The sequence below is a fragment of the Vulpes vulpes genome, chromosome 16 (assembly GCF_048418805.1).
Source record: "Vulpes vulpes isolate BD-2025 chromosome 16, VulVul3, whole genome shotgun sequence".
NCBI classification, from domain to species: Eukaryota; Metazoa; Chordata; class Mammalia; order Carnivora; family Canidae; genus Vulpes; species Vulpes vulpes.
Window position 1 is genome coordinate 72,293,967 of NC_132795.1, and position 19,982 is coordinate 72,313,948.

Genomic DNA, 19,982 nt, shown 5'->3' on the forward strand with positions numbered 1-19,982 from the left:
TTAAGTCTCTTAGTCTGTAATGATTTTCCTTCCCCCTCCCCACCCACCCCACTTTGTTTCTTGTCATTGATCTGATGGAGAATCAGGGTAATTGTCTCAGTCAAATACCCCACATTCTGGATTTGATTTTCTCTTGCTATAATTGAACTCATTTTTATCGTCTCTGAATCTCTTGTAAAATGCTACATGGATCTAGATATTTAATTAGATTTAGGTTCAAGATGGTACTGGATACTCACTGTCACATCACTTCATGAGACATATGCTGTCTAGTTGTCCCACTTCTCATGACACTAAAACTGAGCAGTGGGTTTAGAGGGTCTCTGTCAGTGATACACAAACCTTCACCTAATGGTTTCAACACCTGCTGATTATTTCATTGCAAAATGGTGGTTTTTCTAATTGTATTACTCATTCTGCATGTGTTACTTGAAATTCTTACATGAAAAAGACCTTTCCTTTGTCAAGTCCTTGGTTTCTCTGACATGCAAGTTGTCCAGGAAAAGCAGCATAATGCCCATTTCTTTCTCCTTTTACTAGTCTACCTTCAGAATAATAATCTGATATGTAGCTAGTACCCTAAGTTCCAATACTGACCAATGAGTTTTGGTTTTTTCTTCTCTGTTTTTTTCTATATCATTGTGAACACAAAGTTTTATATATTTGATTTGCTTTAGCCCATGGCAGTCTTTATTCATTTTTATGTTCACAATGTCTCATCTTACACTATTGGGAGTCACTTCAAATTACCTCCTGGATTCTTTAGACATGACCCCTTTGTCTTTGAAACCTTCTTTGCTTGCTTTCTTGTACAATGAGAAATCCCAGCTTTATTTTGTACATTTCCTGTCTTAGACCTATAATCAGCCATTTCTTCACATGGTCCTGGTTCCTTTTAGTGTGAAATGGCTGTTAGAGACCACAATCTGGCTGCCAGAGGTGATGATTGCTAGTTGGCTGTCATTGCTTCTAGACTTCTTCAGAGATTAGATATACTAGAAAATGCATTTTATTTTTTAAGGGAAAAATAACTCACTGATATTTCCAGTTAAATGTAATAAGACAAAATTTTTACTTTATGTGACTTCACTGTTCTCTAATACTGAGAATCTTGGTTCCTGGTGATATTCACAAAATTATTTATTTTCTTCTTCATATAATATAAAAATTTCATTACTCTGCTTCCCACACAGAGGTTACCTATAAATATTATTTTGTACTATTTTTTAAAAGTCAGTATTGCTACCAATAAGACTGCCAAGTGTAATTTCATATCTTTGTTTTGTTGTTGCTTTTGGGATTTATCCTATTGTGAATGTAGAGTCAAAAGTCACTTGGTGGGGGGTGCACCTGGGTGGCTTAGTGTCCAGCTCTTGATCTTGGCTTAGGTCATGATCTCAAGGTTGTGAGATGGAGCCCCTTATTGGGCTCCATGCTGGATATGAAGCCTACTTAAGATTCTCTCTCTCCCTCTCCCTCAAAAAAAAAAAAAGTCTCTTGGATGTTGAGTTAAAGTCACTTGAAATCATTCTTTTCTCTGTGCAGTTATGCCAACAACATGATATAAAATTAGGCTCGTTTGTTTCTGTTTGTTTTCTAGTTTTAGAGATTATCTTATTTCCCTTTTTGTTTGATTTTTGTCTTCTAACTATATATAATATTTACATAGTTTCAAAGACAAAATTTTAAATGTATAAGTAAGTGCCTTGGCACCTTGTCTCCCCATCTCGTTTTGTCTTTCCCGTAACGGAAACTATTTTTATTCATTTGTTGCTTATCCTTCTATGTTTATGTTTTAAAACAGGAGCAAACAACACACTTCACATATGTTCCCCCTCCCCACGTAGAGCTAACACACCGTAAACATTGTTCTGCACTCTGCTTCACTTTCTAGTGAGTGTGGTCTGGCGCGGCCCGGTACACATAGCCTTCTTACCCTCTGGGTCTGCTGCAGGGTCTCTATCAAATGATGTTCCGTGGTTTATGCCGGGAATCTGCTGAAGGCCATTTGGGTTGTTGTTAGTCTTTTCCTTCTGTAAATGTAGCGAGTGGCCCTGAGCATGTGACCTTTTGTGTTTTTGCCAGTGTATCTTTATGGAGGCCTTTTCGTGCTCTCTCAACTTGCTTACACCCAGAGTGGAGGTGTTGGGGCAGAGGCTATGGTTTCCAGTGGGCACCTGGAGGAAACACAGGTGTGCGTGTGATCTTTGTAGCAAAAGCTGCCATTGACAGGGAGGGCCTGCAGGTTGTTTCACTTGGCTTGAGGACACATCCTTCTGGGAGCTGTCAGTTCCCCACTTGCAGACTCACCACTGTGGGCTAGAAGGAAGTTGGCAAGCATCTTTAACCAACACAACATGATCTGCTGTGGAGCCGACCGCTCCTCAAAGTTCCTAATGCCTGGTGGAGGACAGGATGCCTGGGGCGGCCTATGGGTGGGGGAGTGGGGAGCACAAATGCCCAGAGCCTGTGGGGGCGGGCTTTCCTTCCTTCATCATCAGGTCTTGATCACCTCCTTCCACCTATTGTTCAGGCAGCCACTGCTGCTAGGAAAATCTGACAGCTAACTCCCACATCCTCTTAGGACATTTTATGAATGCCCTATGGGTTCAGTGCTGAATTGGGAGTCTTGAGCTCAGGGCTGGGGCAGGGGCCAGGATGGTGATGACAGAAAGGCCCACCATCTATACTCCAGGGCCTAGGCACACAAGCTAGAATGCACAGATCATAGCAGGTAATGAAAAGAGGCATAACTTTGCAGATTTGCAGTTCTCATTTCAAACCCAGCCTGTGGAATGTGTGTTTTGTACCACCTTGCAAGGACACCTCCATCAGGCAGGCCTTCAGCCTGCTGTGCAAACACAACCTCTAGCCCACCGAGAAATGGCCTATTTGCCCACGAGGAACAATTTCACCTTCCTCAGACATCCACCACGATCTTCTACACAGCCTCCCAGCCAGCGGAGGCCCCCAGCCAGCCCTTCATTTCTGTAGTTTGTGTCTTAGACCTCATACCTCATAAACCCTAGTTTTCCAATTAGTATAAAGAATTCACACAACCTTCAATTCAGATCGTTAGGAAAACTCTGTCTCTATGGTGCTCCTAATAGTGGACTGTGGTATTTGACAGGGTGGAGATAAATGGAGTCAAAGGCCACTAAAAAATAAATGCAGTCGAAGGCTTATTGTGGATGTGCCATTAGGCCCCAGGCCTCTGGTTGGGGGAACACAGAGTTTCACAGTGCCTCTTTTATCCTAGGGAGTCGAGGGGCGCCCTGGGCAGCCGGGCCCTGTCACACGACAGTATTTTCATTCCTGAGTCGGGACAGGACCCTACTCGGCCTGTGCGGGTATTTTCCCAAGAAAACGTGTGTGACCGGATTAAAGCCCTGCAGGTAAACTTTTCCTTAGTAGTGACAATGGGTATGTATGTCAAGTATGAGTCGAGAAGTTTTAAAATTATTTCTGCTTAGTTTATTTGACATATCTTAAAGTATAATTGCATGCAGGACGCACCAAATCACTTACAGACAACTTTTTAAGTTCAGCCCACTACAACCAGGCCAGGGCATCGAAAATATCCCCTGAATGAATGAATTGGAGCAGAAAGGTGTGTTGATAAAAAGTTGCCAATGAAAACTAGAGCAAATATTCTTTATTATAATCTAGCTAAAAATACAGTGTAATGTGAAAATGGGACCACCACCTCCTCCGGGGGGCCTTCCTGCCAAGCGGGGAGAGGATGCTGGCATGAGTTCTGAGGACGATGGTCTGCCCAGGAGTCCCCCAGAGATGTCCCTGCTGCCTGACATCGGTCCCGGCACAACCATAAAGGCAAGTGAAGCCTGTACCACCTCACAGCTTTGTGCGCGCTCACCTCAGAGGGCAGTGGGGGGTTCTGGTGGCCCATGTGTGTTCCTATAAGATTCCCACGGTCTGTGGCCAGGAGGTATCCCAGACCAGGTCAGTGGAGCTCACAGTCAGTCTTTGGGCTGCATTCATTTTCATTCTTTGAGCAGAAATCTCCATCTTGTCAGGAGATGCGGTTTGGGTAACATTTTTCAAAATGGTTACAGATCTGATACAATCGACCCATCGACCCTATACCTGGTTTTTCCAGTCTGAGCAAGTGACCAGACTGGGCTTCCCATCTAAAAAAAGGGAAACACCTTGATGTCTGTTTTCTGTTGTCATGACATTTGGCTGGAGGAGGAGGGAGTGGACTTAATCTGGACTCTCAGATCTGAGTCTAGGGCCCTGAGAACTTGCTGATCTAGGGCTAGAATGCGAGGTGTGGTGCTGGTAAACAGGGCAATAGGGGAAGTTTGACAAGCAGGAAGGGTACTTATGACTTCAGCAGGGCAAGGGAGCTGATCCTGGATAACACTCTTCCCCACTAGAAAAACAGGAGAAGGAATTGAGTCTTGTATAAGCCCCGGCTCGTGGTGCCACCATTTTAAGCTCATTGTATGTAAATGACCATTTTTTTCCCTTTAGACACACCTTACTGGGGGGTGGATAGAATTGGAGTTATATGTGTTATGCTGATACTTGGAAAAACAAATGCCAGAGTCCATGTTTTATAGCCACTTCTTGCCCTTGTGTGTTCTTGGAGCTATGGCTTGTGCCCTGGCGGGGGTGCTATGCACTGTGAATCTCGGGGATTCACTGTGAACCGCCGTCTTGGAGATTCTGAACTTCTCTGTAATACATGCAATAGTCACTTCAACTTGGACATCCAGAAGCCCCCTTGCAAAGGCAGGGAAAAGAATATTTACCTAGCTTGGGTGCAGTTGAGAGCTCCCAGAGCATCGCTGATACCAGAGGAAGGACTGTGGTATAGCTGAATGTAAGTAAGCCCTAGGGTAGGGGGTTTGCTCAGAGCTGGCTAGAGAATTGTTCTCTCCAGAATTCTGCTCTAAGGTGAACCTGTCCCTGCTTGTTCCATGAGCAGGGTCTGAAGACTGAACTACCCACACCCACTCTCCCATGTTGAAGCAAAGAGAAGGCAAGGATTATTTGGCCCATTTCCGGATTTCAAGCCAACCCCATACCCCTTAACATCTTAAATACTGGAGGGGAAGGTTGACAGGCTATGGCTGCCTGTGGTGTCACATGACAGACCCATCTTGTACTCTGAAAGGAGCAGCTTTAGCATCCCCAGCCTCAGGACCAGATGGGACTTTGTATGCTTCAGGGCCATGTGTTGGGGAGATGACTCTCACGAGCCATAGTTAACTGACTTGCCCTCACACCATCCCATAGTTCTCTGGCTCTCACAGCACCATGGTTCTCTGCCTTTAGCTGGCACAGTACAGAAGAACAGGTAGTTTCTAATTCCATTCATTGAGGCATGAGCCCAAATCCAAACCTGCAAAGCACTACAATGCACAGATTCCATAGTTAGCTGCGTGGGAGCCACTCACACTGGGCAGGGCTGGCCTCCTCTTCTCAGCATCCCTCCTATGGTGGTTATGTTATTGAAAAAAACAAGGTTCTAATTTTATTAATTGGTAGTATGAACAAGCTACTAGTTTCATAAGAAACTAAAATTGGAGCCTTTAAGACTTAAAAAAATAAATATAATGTTTATTATCATGGTTTAAAAGACACAGTGATCATATTTTATGCCCTGAAAGTTTCTTGGGCACAGTGAAAAACTGAAACAGCCCACAATCCCATCCTTTTGGGATTTAAGGTATCATTATGTCAAATATTGTGGGTTATATAAAAACATTTTAAAGGGTGCATTGTTTCCCCCTCTCAACCTGTCCAATGTGCCCAAGAAACTTAAGATTATTGTGATAAAAGGTTTCCAGTAACAAGTATCTCATGACATTACCAAGATGATATTTCCTGATGAAACGAGTTTTTCAGGAAGTGCATGGAATTATTTTTAAAATCTCATTACCACATGAGGTGACAACTAATGAAACTCTATTTGGTGATTTTTAAGGTAATATTTTATCAAACTAGCCATCTGTGAAGTGTCCTGCCATTAAGTAGGAAACACTGGGTAGAGGGTGGCAAGTTGGCAAGTTGTCTCTGTCCTGGGTGATGAGGGAAGATAACATAAGGAGAGAGACAACATGGGCTCTGGCAGAAGCGCGCGCGCACACACACACACACACACACACACACACACACACACACGGCTGTGCAGCCAGGCAGGCGGCAGTTTCTATAACCTGTAGGAATCTGTCCCCGGAAGGTTTTGGAGAGGATTATGTGAGGTCAGGTAGGTCAGTACCTCCTCTTCCCTCAGCAGGAAAGGCCAGCTGGAGTGCAAAGCCAGCAGGCTCCTTCCCAGAAAGGCCCCACTGGCCCTGCTTCCTTTCTGCAGGCTGTTCCCCCTGCAGCAGCCTCAGCCCGCCCCTTGATGGCTGAGCCCCTCTCTTTGAGGACAAACACCTTAAGGCAGCTGTCACCCAGGGTCACTCCTGAAAAAGCCTGCGAACTTCAGACCAATTTCCCATTCGTCCAACGTCACATTCCTCCAACGAAGGGCCCGCGTTAGACTTTTTTAAATCATTCACTTCCAGAATCATCCAGAAGCACAGATTTCAGGACAAGCCGGGTGAGTGGGAGCAAGCAGTACAAGGGGCAATTCTTCCAACCCACAGATAAAAACGCAGGTCAGCTTTCCTGCCCCACCCTACCTCATGTAATTACCTCACTGATCAAACCCAGGACTTGCAGTTCTCCTCAGCCGGCAAGGTGTTGGTTTTTCAAGCCTGAAGAACCCTCAGAATGACCGCGAAGATTTGAGAAGTAAGCGTTCAGCGCCTTAGCAGAAGACCAGCCATGACAGCCAGCACAGGGGTTTTGCAGGGACAGAGGTCATTGTGGTCAGAGTTTCTGGGAAGTTAAGCTCCTTGCCCGGCCTCATCCCCCCGGGGGCTGGAGTGGGCCTGAGCCCAGGACCATCCGCTGGGTGCGCTCAGGCAGTGCAAGCGCAGGGGGAGCTGAGTAGAGAGGAGGCAAGGAAGGCTTGTCCTTTGGGTTTATGGAGGGGGTGGTGGGTGAGCGAAGCCCATGTCCGCACAGAAGACATAGTCATTCTCACCTGGGAATAATTGTATTTGCAAAAGCAGCTCATCTTGCCTGTTCTCTTAAGTCCCCACAGGCAGAAAATCAAAACCCAACGTTTAATGAAGTGTTCACGCGTTGTTCCTCTAGAACGCACCCATTCTGGTGGTGACCCTTAGAGGACGCCTGGGAGACATGTCACCTGTGCAGTCTTAGGTAACTTCCTGAGTCATCAGCTACAACCATGGAAGCCAGAACCACAGGCACAGAGGAAGCCGCGAGTCCTGTCCTGTGGTTTATTGTTTTTTTCTTGCTTTATTCCCATAAGAACCCAAGTAGCTGTAACAAGACAACTAAAATGGACCATGTCCACTTATAACCCTTTTCCCCTCATTGTAGTAATGGTCTTCTCCCAGTTGGCAGGAATAAACTTAATACTTGCAGGAGAAAATGTAAGGGACCTTTCTGCTAACAGGGAAAATACATTTCTCTGAGGAAGTTCCCTGGCAGGGGCAGTCCCTGCATCAGCTTGTCTCTCTAACGGTGACTTCCTTCTGCTGCCCCTAGTTTAGCAGAGGCTGTTGGAACCTGCACGGCATGGGCCTCCAGGGTTGTGGAATAGAAACTGGGGAAGACATACTCAGGCCCCTGGGAGTCTGCCCACTGCCCACGTCTCTCACTGCCCCTTCCTGAGGAGGCCATTTTCACGGGGGCTTATTAAATCATTATGAGGTGCATAAAATTATGGTCTTAGGTTAAAATGTAAGCTTGATGGCCCCTTGCACCCAATAAGATGGCTACTATCAAAGAAAGAAAATAACAAGTGTCAACAAGGATGAGGAAAAATTGGAGCCCCTGTGCAGTGTTGGTGGGAAGGCAAAGTGTGGGAAACAGTATGACAGGTCCTCAAAAAGTTAAAAATAGAACTACTCTGTGATCCAGCAATTCCTACTGTATGATCCAGCAATTCCACCTCTGTGTGTATCTCTGAAAGAACTGAAGGCCAATTCTTGAAGAGGATTTGTACACACATGTTCACAGCAGCAGCATTCATAGTAGCTAAAATGTGGAAGCAACTCAAGTTTCCATTGATGGATGAATGGCTAAACAAAATGTGGTATCTACATTCAATGGAATATAGTTTGGCCTTCACAAAGGTAGGAAAGTCTGATACATGCTACAACATAGGTGAACTTGATGTTAAGTGAAATAAGCCAAACAACAACAACAAAAGGCAAATAGTGTATGATTCCACTTAATGTGAGGTACCCAGAGTAAGTCAAATTTGTAGAGATAGGAAGTAGAATGATGGCTGCCAGGGGCTGGGGTGGGGAGGGAATGGGAAGTTGTTGTTTAGTGGGTACAGAATTTCAATTTTACAAGAGAAAAAATTCTGTGGATGGTTGCCCGACAACATGAGTGTACTCAATGCCACTGAACTGCGTGGTTAAAAGTGGTTGCAGTGGTAAATTTTGTTGTGTGTAGACATACAAAATTTGGAAAACAAAAAACATTTGGGGAAAAAAATGTAAACTTGACACGAATACTGAGCACCATACTAGAAGTGGATGCCAGGCTTGTGACTAAAGCCCAGCACCTGCCAGATTCTCTTTCTGTTCCTCACTCCTCATTGGGGCTACATTTGCTCATGGGTGTGCGTGAGGATCCCCTTCCACCAATTCATGCTGATAAATGTCTTTGCAATAGAACCCACTTACACTTCACTCAGTGAAGGAGTTTGCCAAGTTCAGTGGGCAGGCAACCGTCATTCTTCCGCGTGACTACCAAAATCCCCCTCCTCCCGACAACATTTTTGCCCTTGACTAACTACCAGTGCCTCCCTGCTGAGGTATGAGGTAGGAAAATATTTTTAACTCCAAATGGTAACTTGAAGCCAGATTTCTCCAAGAGGACACATGAAGACAGAAACCTTCTAGAATGAACAATGCAGTTGCAGCGATGGGATGCTGGGTGGTGGGCTTGGCACATCCTATGCTGCAGCCTGTAGAATCACACCTCTGGGCCACCCTCTCAGTTTCCAGAGGCAGGACCAAGCCTGCTCTTGCAGAGATCAGATTGGTCCATTTCATCAGAGAAAGAAGCTCTTGTCTAAAGCGCGTATACCCAGGTGGGAGGGTGAAGGCAGAGTTATCTCACCAAGGATGCCGGGGACACAGGTCCTCTGCTTAGCCTTGGAAATGAGAAGTTTTTAGGGGTTAGGCCAACATTTAAAACTCCCAGCCATTTACCTTTCTAAGGAAGTACCCCAGAGTCCTTCCTGTTGAGAGTCAGATTTTACATCTGTCCCTCCGCATAAAGCCCAGAGGCGGCGTGGGAAGACTGAGCTCGCTAAAAGGAGGGGATTGATATGTTGGCTGGACCCACTCCCAACCGAGAAGTTAATGCGGGGTCTGCTTGCTCCTTGTTCCTTGAAGGTCTCTGTAGTTCCCTCATCCCGGCCACAGTCTCCAGACCAGCTCCTCTCCAGGCAGGCCAGCGACGCCAACGTTTCCCCCCGCACCTCGGACAGCAGCTTGGCACCCGTGGCTGATTTCGATTATCCTCCAGAATTCTCCTCCTGCCTGGACAACTCTGCAGCTAAGCACAAGCTCCTGGTTAAGCCCCGCAACCAACGGTCCAGCAAAATGAGGCGGCTGTCTTCGGTAATTGGGCTTCGTCCTCCACGCAGAGGCAGGACAGGCAGGCCCTGCGGCACCCCCGCTCCTGCCACCCCTGCCTCTCTCCTCTCAGGGTCATGTGCCCCTTCCGAGAAACCCCCACAGCCGGTGGGGCATCCGCAGGAGCTGGAGTTGCTCTTCCTTTTCAATATAGGTCAGATATGTCTCTTGCCCGTATAAATATGCCACGTGTTCAGGGCAGCAGCTCCCACAAAGCCTCTGCGTGCTGTGGGTGCCTTGTCTTGCCCACAGCGCTCCGCGTAAGGCCTGTACTCCTGGCCTGGAACAACCAGGCCCTACCTGCCTCTCAGACTGCCTCCTATTCTCTCTCTCTCTCTCTCAGCACCTTGATGCCCGCTGTATCCACTGCTCGAGACACTCTTCTCCTGGCTGGCTCCTTCTCAGTCTTTGGGTCTCGGCTCCGAGGTCCTCTCCCGCAGAGAGGCTCACCTGACCAGCCTATGGAAAGCAACCCCACCTTCCCACCAGCACGTTCACTTCCTTCATAGCACTGGCCATGCACAGAAGTGACCTCTGTGAATGTGTGAGCTCACTTCTTATAGCCAGTCTTTTTGAGACCTCGTCCCAGCCCATAGGGCATGCTAGCCACACAGCTGGCATTCAGTGCGCATTGGTTGGATGGATGGATGGATGAATGAGGGAATGAACCAGTGACAGAGAAGCTGATGCATTAGTGTGGACTCCTGCCTTGAGTGAGGCCTCTTTTAGTGGTAGGGGGATTGTGCCCCTGTGAGGACCGGCCACCCCCCACTTTGGTCATGCTGCCTGCGTAGTTGTCAGCTCATGGTTCTAGGAATCAAGAACTCATTCATGGAGTGCTTTGGCCTTATAGTACCAGTGGGTTAGAGGTCCACATAAGATTATTGCCTTCTCTGCTGCCTGTTGGTGCCCACAGTGTCTCAGCCCTGGAGGAGCTGAGAGCAGGGTGTGGGGCCAGCCTGGCCACAGAAAATGACAGTGCTGAGAGAGAGATGCTCACAGCCCAACATTCTCTTCCTCCTTTCCTGGAGACAAGATTGTGGGGTACCAATGAAGTGCCCAGGACAAGCTAGGTACTCAGCTAGGATCAGTGGGCTGGGGCCTCTCAGGATTCCGCGGACTCCCTGGAAGTAGTGGGTTTTCCCTTGGGCAAGGTGCTTTTTAAACTCTTGGCAGCAGGGGATCCCTGGGTGGCTCTGGTTTAGCGCCTGCCTTTGGCCCAGGGCGTAGTCCTGGAGTCCCGGGATCGAGTCTGGCGACGGGCTCCCGGCATGGAGCCTGCGTCTCCCTCCTCCTGTGTCTCTGCCTCTCTCTCTCTCTCTCTCTCTCTCTCTCTCTCTCTGTCTATCATAAATAAATAAATAAGTCTTAAAAAAAACCTCTTGGCAGCAGAGTTGACTTTAGAAGGGACTAACACTGGAGAAAGTAGTGAGGTGTGATTACCCTCAGGCTAATATGTCCTTTTGTTAGCTGAGCTTTATTCCCGTGGGGATGTCTTTTGCCTCGGCAAGAGCATACATAACTAGCCACAGCCTGGCCAGGCTTTGTGGCAGAGGGAAGCCCAGCTCGTACTCCAGGTGGAAATGGGGCATCCCCATTCACTGTCCACTGGACAAAGCTGCTCCTCTCATTCTTTCTTGACATCTGAACTTGGTTTAGCTCTTGATCTCCATTTTTTAGAATAACAGAAATTCTGATTTAGGCCATCTGGGCAAACATGTCTTGATTTAAACTCTCATTTATCTATCCTCCCTCCTTCTTTGCTTCCCCTTCTTGGTAGGGAGCAGGCATGGATACCTTCAGCTTTTGACTGGGCAGCAGTGTCTGGCTAGTGGTCACAAGTGTCATTCTTGGGTTCTGAGGTGGAGGCCTCTGATCTCCCTTTGCCAGGAGCACCCTTTGCCCTTGGTCACAAGGTCCCTCCTCCCCACTATGAGGACTTTCCTGGGACTCTGCCCCTCTTGGGGGATCAGGGTGCTTGCATATGTTCCCATTCTGCTCTGAGGGTGAGGAGGAGTGGCCACACTGCCCCCTCTTATACCTTGGGACTTCCGGAGAGATTCACGGCCCACCTCCCCCCAGCATCTCTCTCTGAGTCTCCACTTTAGTCTCCCTGCTACTGTCCACATTCTGTCCTCTGTCTGGGCAGAACAGCTGTCCAGTCCGGCCAGGCATTCTCCAGCTCTGTCGTCAGTGGGGTAAACCCTCAACTCCACACCATCTAGGCTCAGAATCTTCTGGAGCTCTGGAGGGAAAAAAGGTTTGGGGGCGGGCTTTTCTTACCTTAAAAACTCTATCTTGGCACAATTCACAAACAAACCAACCTTGGCTTTTAAGACTGTGATATTTAATACAAGTTAGAAAAACACAACCAAGAGTGCATTTGTCCAGATTCTTCTGCCCTGCCAGCACAGAGGTCAGGAAAGACCAACACACACAAGACAAATGCTGGCTGTTATCTCAGTATTTTATGCTGCTGCTCAGAACCATGCCCTGTAGTGCGGCTCTGACGCGCTGGAAGCAGAACACCCACGACTATTTACACCAGCGTCCCCACCCTGGCTGGTCCTCATCCCAACCCAGACAGTGCCAGGAGCAGGGAGTAGGAGCAGCATGATTATATGAGTAGCCTGGAGTTGTTGTGGCTGACAGAGCTGCCAACTCTGGTCTCAGAGTCTGACACTACTTAACGGGCAGTGTCCTCTGCCCAGAGATGACACGGATGCTGCCCCAAGACTCTTTCTTCCTTCCAGTAAGAGGAGGCAGATGTGCAGGCAGCCATGACAGTCTCCATCTTGGTGCAAGCTGAGCAGTGAGTCCTCTGCTCCCTCTTCCTCCAGAGGGTTGTAGAGTGTGCAGCTCCTGTGGGGGCCCAGAGAAGGAGGTGAGGGGCAGCGGCGGTGGAGATTGAGTGGGTATGTGAAACCTTCCTGAGTCAGAAGCTGCTTTGTTCCCTGCAGAGGCTCTGCTCTGTGTCCAAGTCTTTGCTCCATGCTGCCTTCGTCCTGCCTGCCCTTCACTCTTACCTCCTTGTAGCTGTGAGTGGCTCAAGGTGGGATGTGTCCAGCCAGGCCTGCTTCTCAGCTTTATGCTCATCTGGTGAGGGTTGTGATAGTTTTAAAAACGTGACCCACATCCTAAACAGGTTTCAACATCAGTGATTTCCTGTAGTCACAAAAGACGGGTAACACCTTTTAAATCTGCAGCTTTTGAAAATTCTTCTATAGATTTCTTTGCATATCTTCATCTTTTCAAATCTAGGGGAATAGGATTGTGCATCTCGGCAAGAGTTAGCTTAGGTATTGTCACAAACATCCCAGTTACCCCGTGTGCTGTTAGCAAGCAGATGCCAGCTAGAAAATGTTAAAATAATGCCAGCAAACAAACAAACAAAAAAAACCACAAACACTCCTGCACGTTTCTTAACATAAAGAAAGGGCGGGGGGGGGGGGTCTAATGTCCTGAACTTTTTTTTTTTTCTTTCATGAAGATAGAAGTGTTTTCTGATGTCTTGAACTTTTCAAAAAGATTGACCTCAACACCCTCAAGCTTTTGGTCATTTTCTCATAGTGCTTTTGAATAATTCATGACTACCTTGATCTCTTTCCTGAGCGAGCAGCTGATTTTGGGTATGGCAAGGAGGAAGCTGGACTAAATTTAAATTCCAGAGACTTCAGAAGAAAAATACGGGGCAGTGTTTGATTGTCAAGCCAGTAGGGCTTCAGGAGAAGAGGAGCACCAAAAGCTGCAGGGAATAGGCAAGACTTCCTATAGGATTGGAGTCTGAGACCATTCTTGGGGGGATGCTGGTAGTACATGCTGGGGTGTGGGGAAGGAGGAGCCGGCCAGTCATTCGGCCCAGAATGTGGCATATTCAGTAGTGGGCTCTCAGCTTGACCTGAGCAGGGAGTGAGAGAATTTTAAGACCAGAGAATGTAAGATCTTTGATCTAGCTGAAAAGTTTGGATTTTATCCTTCAGCTATGGTCTGGAATTTTTCTCTTACAAGTTGTGGTTTGCTCTGGACTGTTTGATGTGATATGAATCACCCTTCAGGCAAACCATTCTCCCTTCATCATGAGGCCCGACCCTGGAGATGAGAGCAAGGAGATGGGACATAGCTCCCAGGCAGCACAGGGTCATAGAGAAGAGCACCAGCCGTCCAGCTAAGCTAATAAGCTTAGTCTTGACCAAGGTGTGGACCTCTCTGAGCTCCCAGTTCTCCAAGTGCAAAAAAGGAAGTAATCATCTTTTTGCTTATTGGGGTGAATCAAGAGTAAATGAAATAATAGGTGTGGAGTGCAAAGCACAGCAGACATCCAGCCAATTTGATCCCCTTTGCTTCATTCACTCTTTAGAGCAGTGTCCACCGGTTTGTGGCTCGGCCACTAGAGCCTTAAGCATACTATTTACTATAAGGGCGTAGCTGCCACTGTTCTGCTGAAAGGTGAACTCCTAAGACTGGTAAGGGAAGGATTAAGAAGAGACACAATGTGTGAATGTCTGCCTAGGTGCCAGCTTTAGAGACACACTGCTTCCTTTAGACCATATCAAGCCTTGTGCAAAATGGAAAGGTCATGGGCTCCCTGATATCCCACATAATGATGCTGTCTTTTGTCCTCTCTGTTTCTCCAAGCGAGCACAGTCTGAATCCCTTAGTGATCTGACGGGTACCCCAGAGGAGGAGGAGTATGATGAGAAGTCATTACCCAAAGTCAACACAGAAGAGAGTCCCAATTCTGCACAGCAGGACACGGTAGCGGACAGAAGCCCAGAGCCCCGGGGGCCGGTCACCGTGCTGCAGCCTGGAGGGCCTCGGGCTCGGCGGGCCCGCCTGCAGCACTGCCCAGCGCTCAGTGCCAGCGCCGAGGAGGAGGAGAGCTTCCTTGGGGATAACCCCGCAAGCCGCCCGGCCACCCCTGAGGTCCCCGAGCCCGAGGCCGTCGCAGCCCCCTGCCCGGAGTCCACATCTCTGCCCGAAGGCTCCCCGCACCGCAACCCCAAGAGCGAAAACCAGGGCAGCGAGGAGGAGGTGTCCCTGGAAGGCACATGCCCCCCGGCCAGGGAAGCAGCGGATGAGGTGGCTTGCGCTCCTGGAGAGGTGGAGATTCGGTTATCTCCCTCCATCCCCATCCCCGAGGGGGACGCGACCCCTGCCGAGACTGCGCCCGCCGCCCCCTCGGACAGTGCGCCTGGTCCAGACGCGCCCGAGCAGAGTGTCCAGGTGGAGGTGGAGGCGGAGGCGGAGGCGGAGCTGACGCTGGAAGCGCCGGGGCCCGAGGGAGCAGGGAAGGGATGTCCCGAGGCCCCGAGCGCCCCGAGCGCCCCGAGCCCCCCGGCCCCCAAGAGCTGCTTGAAGCACAAGGCCCCGGCGGCGGCGGCGGCGGCGGCGAGCGCGAGCCCCGGCGAGCCCCCCGCGGAGGAGCGCCCTGCCGGGGCCCTGGACGCCGAGGCCGCCGCGGCCGCCGAGCCCCCTGGGCCCGAAGCCGCGCCCGCGCCCGCGCCCGCGCCCGCGCCGCAGGGGGGCCCCGAGAGGCCGGCGCGGGGCGGCGGCGAGCTGCGGGCCGTCAGGTTCTCCGTGTCGTCGGGCCGCGCGTGGCCCCGCTCGGGCAGCGGCCGCCTGCTGGAGCGCGCCGGCCCCGCGGGGCCCTCGGCCGGCCGCCTCCCCCTCGCCCGCAGCGGCCTGGCCTGGAAGAGCGAGGCGGCGCTCGACGACCCGCGGGCGCCCCCCGAGCCCCGCGGCGGCTCCCGGGACCCGGCCGGCCGCGAGCCGCCCGCGGGGGAGGACCGGGGCCCCTTCCCCGTCAAGCTGCGCTCCACCTCCCTGTCCTTGAAGCACCGGGAGGCGGCCAGGAGGTCCGGCGCGGAAGCCCGGGGAGAACAGGGCGGGCCGGCTGCGCTCCCCAGGGACGACAGGGGCCCGGCCGCCAAGGCCCCCTCCCCGCGCGGGGCCCGCGCCCCGCACGAGCCCGGGAAGGGGCGGGCGCGGCCGTCGGAGCCGCTCAGCGCCAAGCCGCCGCTGCCCAGGAAGCCGCTGCTGCAGGGCCGCCCCCTGCCGGCCCCGGACGCGGGCCCCGGCGAGCCGGCCAAGGGCGCGGAGCCCCGGCGGGAGCCCCGGCGGGAGCCCCGGCGGGCCGAGGCGCGGTCGCCGCAGCGGGCAGCGGGTAAGAGCGGGGCGGGCCGCGGCGGGGCGGGGCGGGGCGGGGCGGGCGCCCCTGGGGGGCGCACCTGGGGCTGGGCAGCGGGGTCCTCCTGGCGCCGCAGACGCGCTAGGCTCGGGCAGGGGCCCCGAATAGGGACTGGGGCAGGGGGGAGACGGAGCAGGGCGCTGCGGCAGCTGAGAGAACCCAGGGACACGTGAGACCCCCCAGGTAGCGTGTTCCCCGCGAGCAGCCGGGCCCTGGGGCCACGCACCCGCACCCCGCGTCTCCCCCTTCGGACGCCCGGTGGGTTCGAGCGTCCCGGGGCAGAGGCGCTGGCGCGGGAGGCGGCGCGCGGGGGGGCCGCCTACACCGCTTCTTGGTTATGAAGGAAGCGTCTGGCTTCCCGGTCACTGAGTGTCCTTCCCACCTTCTCCCCTCTCTCCCTGCACCCTGAATTTTTTTCCTGTTTAATAATCAGGCTCATGTGGCCCAGCCTCTCATCCCATTTATTGGAGTCACAAGCCTCTGCGAGACAGGAGCCCCTTGGGGGGCGGGGGTGGGGGCGTTAACTTGCTGTCCCAAAAAGGAGATGGTGGGAAGGCTGGGGCAGAGTGTAAAGAACCTTCTAAAGCAACTAACTGTCCTTTAAAATGAGCAGAGACAAAATAGATGACCTTTCGATGTCTTTGACATTTGTCACTTTTTATTTTTAGCGTTTCAGATGAAACAAGAAATCTGTTGGAAGTGGGTATTTGTGGCAGAGCTAAAGGATATTTCTTTACTGGGTTCTTTTATTAATGGAAATCAGTGAGCCAGAAACGAAACCGTACACACGAGTCATGCGTGCATGTGATGCAGGCCCTAAGGATAAGCTTTTCATGGCAAATTTTACTTGAAAAACAAAACTTTCAGGATGTTTTAAGTGGCATCTGTAAGTCCAGGACTCCACTTGAAATACTGCATTGTGGGGCCAAGAAAATAGGAGCCAGTTGTTCTCCTAGGGACCCCACACCCTGAAGAGAGGATGAAGGACACACGTCTAAGGAAAAATTTAGCTCACAGACAGCAATGTAAAGATGGGGTCAAAGAAATTCTTTTCTGCCTCCCTCCTAGGAAGTTAGTGAAAATGCAGTGAGTGTGTGTGTGTGTGTGTGTGTGTGTGTGTGTGTGGTGCTTTAAGTTCTTGGGTGACAGTTCTAGGCAGAAACGCTAGGAAAATGCCCTCAAAGAACCTACATGCACAGCCTTCCTGATGCAAGGCCCCTTGGCTCAGCGGTGATTCTTTGCAGCTGCTGCCACCGCCCTACATTAAGATAATCAGTGAGGGAGCTTTGGGAGAGGTTCAAGCCTTCGCTGATGATCCACTCAGCAAATTGCCAGTGAGGTTATTGAAGCTATTGTAGAGTGTTTCAAAAACCCATTGAAATATCACGGGAGGAGGGGGTTTGCTCTGTGCAGATAAAACCCTGACATCAGCACCGTCCACCTTCACGGCCTGGAATTGAAAATGTCTCTCAAGGGCTTGCCGACTGAATGGAGCTTAAACACGGGATAGATACTTGGGTTCATGGTCAGAGCTGGAAAAGAAGCTTCAGAGGGCCATGCTTGACATGTCAATAATTTATGACTTCCTCAGCTTAAGCTATGAGAGTTAGGATTGTTTATTGTCAAATGTCTGGAATGGTCTCTAAAGACCTTATTTTTTTTTCTTTCATTTCAAACATACAATATAGTATTTACCATCAGCCTTACTTAAAAGTATAGTATAAAAGAATTGTCCATTTATTAACATTCTCTAAGCCACAGAAATAACCGATCCAGATGAACTCCAGGGTGAAAGAATCTAGGTTACTTTAGTGCAGAGGTAGTGATTTTCATTTCAGTGCAGAGAGAGGAAGGGAAGAATTACCCTCATTCTGCTGGAAACGAACTCTCCCAAAGTGTGGTTCTATTTGAGGGGCAAATATCAGGACAAGCTGTGGCAGCTGTCAGGGACCTTGGAGTCTGGGGGCTGCCTCATGTAGACCAGAGCAGAATGGCAGGGTCGATGCTATCAGATGCCATTAGTGTAAGCAGCCTCTTTGTCTTCCCCAGACACTGGATCTGCTTGTGGTTTAATTCATTCTTATTATTTCTATCATCCTCATTGCTCCCAAAATATAGCCACTGGAGGCAATTAAATTCACATAAAACATACAGATAATAAAAGTTTTAATAACAGTATTATTCAGTTTTCCAGAAAGCCTAATTACTGCTGTTTATTATCTTGTGGTGGCAGGCTCTTTACCCAGAGCTCCCGTAGGGGCTGCCACCCCTGTACCTCTTCCAGGGGCACACACCAGGAAGTTAGATTACTGAGGTGTCCCAGATGGGTACACAGTTCTTCTACCTTAGGGACTCAAGCGCTTTGTCCCCAGCTCTCCCGCTTATCCTTCCTCCTCTCGTCTACACTCTGTCTTGTTTCCTTCTCTGAAGGTATGAAAGACCCTTCAGTGGGGCAGGCAGGGAGGATTCCCCAGTCGATGCAGAGGAGCCCAGCTTTGCAAGTGGGCTGGACCTCACAGGGCCACGTTGGGGTGGTTACTGCAAGCCCAGTACCGTGTTTGCTCACCAATGCATAGGAGACCATTGAGGGGAGGCGAATAGTCCAGGGTTACCAGCCTTGTTCATTTGTGCCGGACCTTACCCATCCTCCTCCTGGTAGGCCACTCCATGTCGGAGCCAAAATGGCAGGTTGGAAAGCACCTTCAGGAGCACAGGATGAGTTAGGCAAAAGAATTAGAGATTCTTAAGTGTGGAAAAATGATAAAATACAGAAAGTATATAGAAAAAAAGACCACTTAGGAGTCCACTTTCTAGATGTTGTCTCTGTTGGCCTTTCCCTCTGGTCATTCTTTCTCTATGGTGTGTGTAATTTAGATTTCATGTCGTTGTGATCACATGTGGGCTCTTTTGGAGAATAGATGGACAAATTGCCATCATCACCTAGGGGCCTCATTTAATAATGAGCCTTAGCCTCCAGTCCAACCTCATCATGTCCAGACTGGGCTGGTGATACAGTGGCACACCCAGGTCCCTGAACCTCTTTCTCTAAACTCTAGTACTCACTCATTTGTGCGTTCATTCTTGCTACAACTATTTCATGGATTTCTGCCATTCACCTAGCACTGTGCTGGCCCCCAAAGAGCAGTCAGGAAAAGTGTGAGGACCTCACCCTCAAGGAGCTTACCGGGCTAAAGAGGCAGGTGGCAGCTGAATGCCACAGGGGAGTATAGATAGATGCCCATCTTGTCTTTGGGTGTCAGAGGTGTTTTCTGGAGGAAAGGAACTCCAAGCCACTGTCACCTACTCTAATGATAGTTATTTTAGGTATATTCAAGTTCATTTGAGTAGGGGGTCTTTTTTTGGTATCACGCTAAAAAATATACAGTTAATAGTGTAGGGGTTAAGGGCACTGGCCCCCTGTGCAGTCAGAAAATCCACATATAATCCCAAAAATGTAACTACCGATAGCCTACTCTTGATCCTTTATCTATAACATGAATAGTTGATTAACATATAATTTGTATATTATGTGTATTGTATGCTGTATTCTCACTATCAAGTAATCTAGGGGAAAATATTATTAAGAAAATCATGAGAACGTATTTTTACAATACTATACTGTATTTATCTAAAAAAATTCACATATAAATGGACCCTAGCACTTCACAACTGTGTTGTTCAAGGGTCAACTGTGTTCATAGATCTTGAATTCTTAAAGAAAACCAACTCTGTTCACACATGCCTTGCTTTTTGGCCTATACTCCCCTTCACAGTCCCTTCCTGGGCTAGGATGGTCAACACTCTGGGCCTCTGTTTCTCACCTTTCCTGTGATCCTTAAACCGCCTATATTTTCTCACCCTTGGTTGCTTCCCAGTGCACCAGCCTCTCCATTTCTACCTGTCCCCAAGTTCTCTCTTCCTTTGAATCCCTCAGCCACAACAGCCAGCCCCTAGCCATCTTTGGGCATCCCTAACTTGACATCTCAACATTCATAACTCAGTTTATCCACACCTCCCCAACCTCAGATTATTTTCCTTCTCAGTTCCCCCATCTATCCAGATAAGCTAGAGATCTCAGAGTCATCAAA

General features: G+C 49.7%; 1 protein-coding gene across 5 annotated transcripts in view; it reads left to right on the top strand.

The window, feature by feature from the left end:
- The window catches only part of CRACDL (CRACD like), a 126,688-nt gene that overhangs the window by 89,004 nt on the left and 17,702 nt on the right, over positions 1 to 19,982 (top strand). For all 5 annotated transcript variants that reach the window (XM_072741342.1, XM_072741341.1, XM_072741345.1 and 2 more), the window contains exons 4-7: positions 3,260 to 3,395; positions 3,670 to 3,834; positions 9,465 to 9,692; positions 14,343 to 15,870. In XM_072741342.1, the coding sequence (XP_072597443.1) occupies positions 3,260 to 3,395; positions 3,670 to 3,834; positions 9,465 to 9,692; positions 14,343 to 15,870 (2,057 nt within the window). The remainder of the gene's footprint in view (positions 1 to 3,259; positions 3,396 to 3,669; positions 3,835 to 9,464; positions 9,693 to 14,342; positions 15,871 to 19,982) is intronic.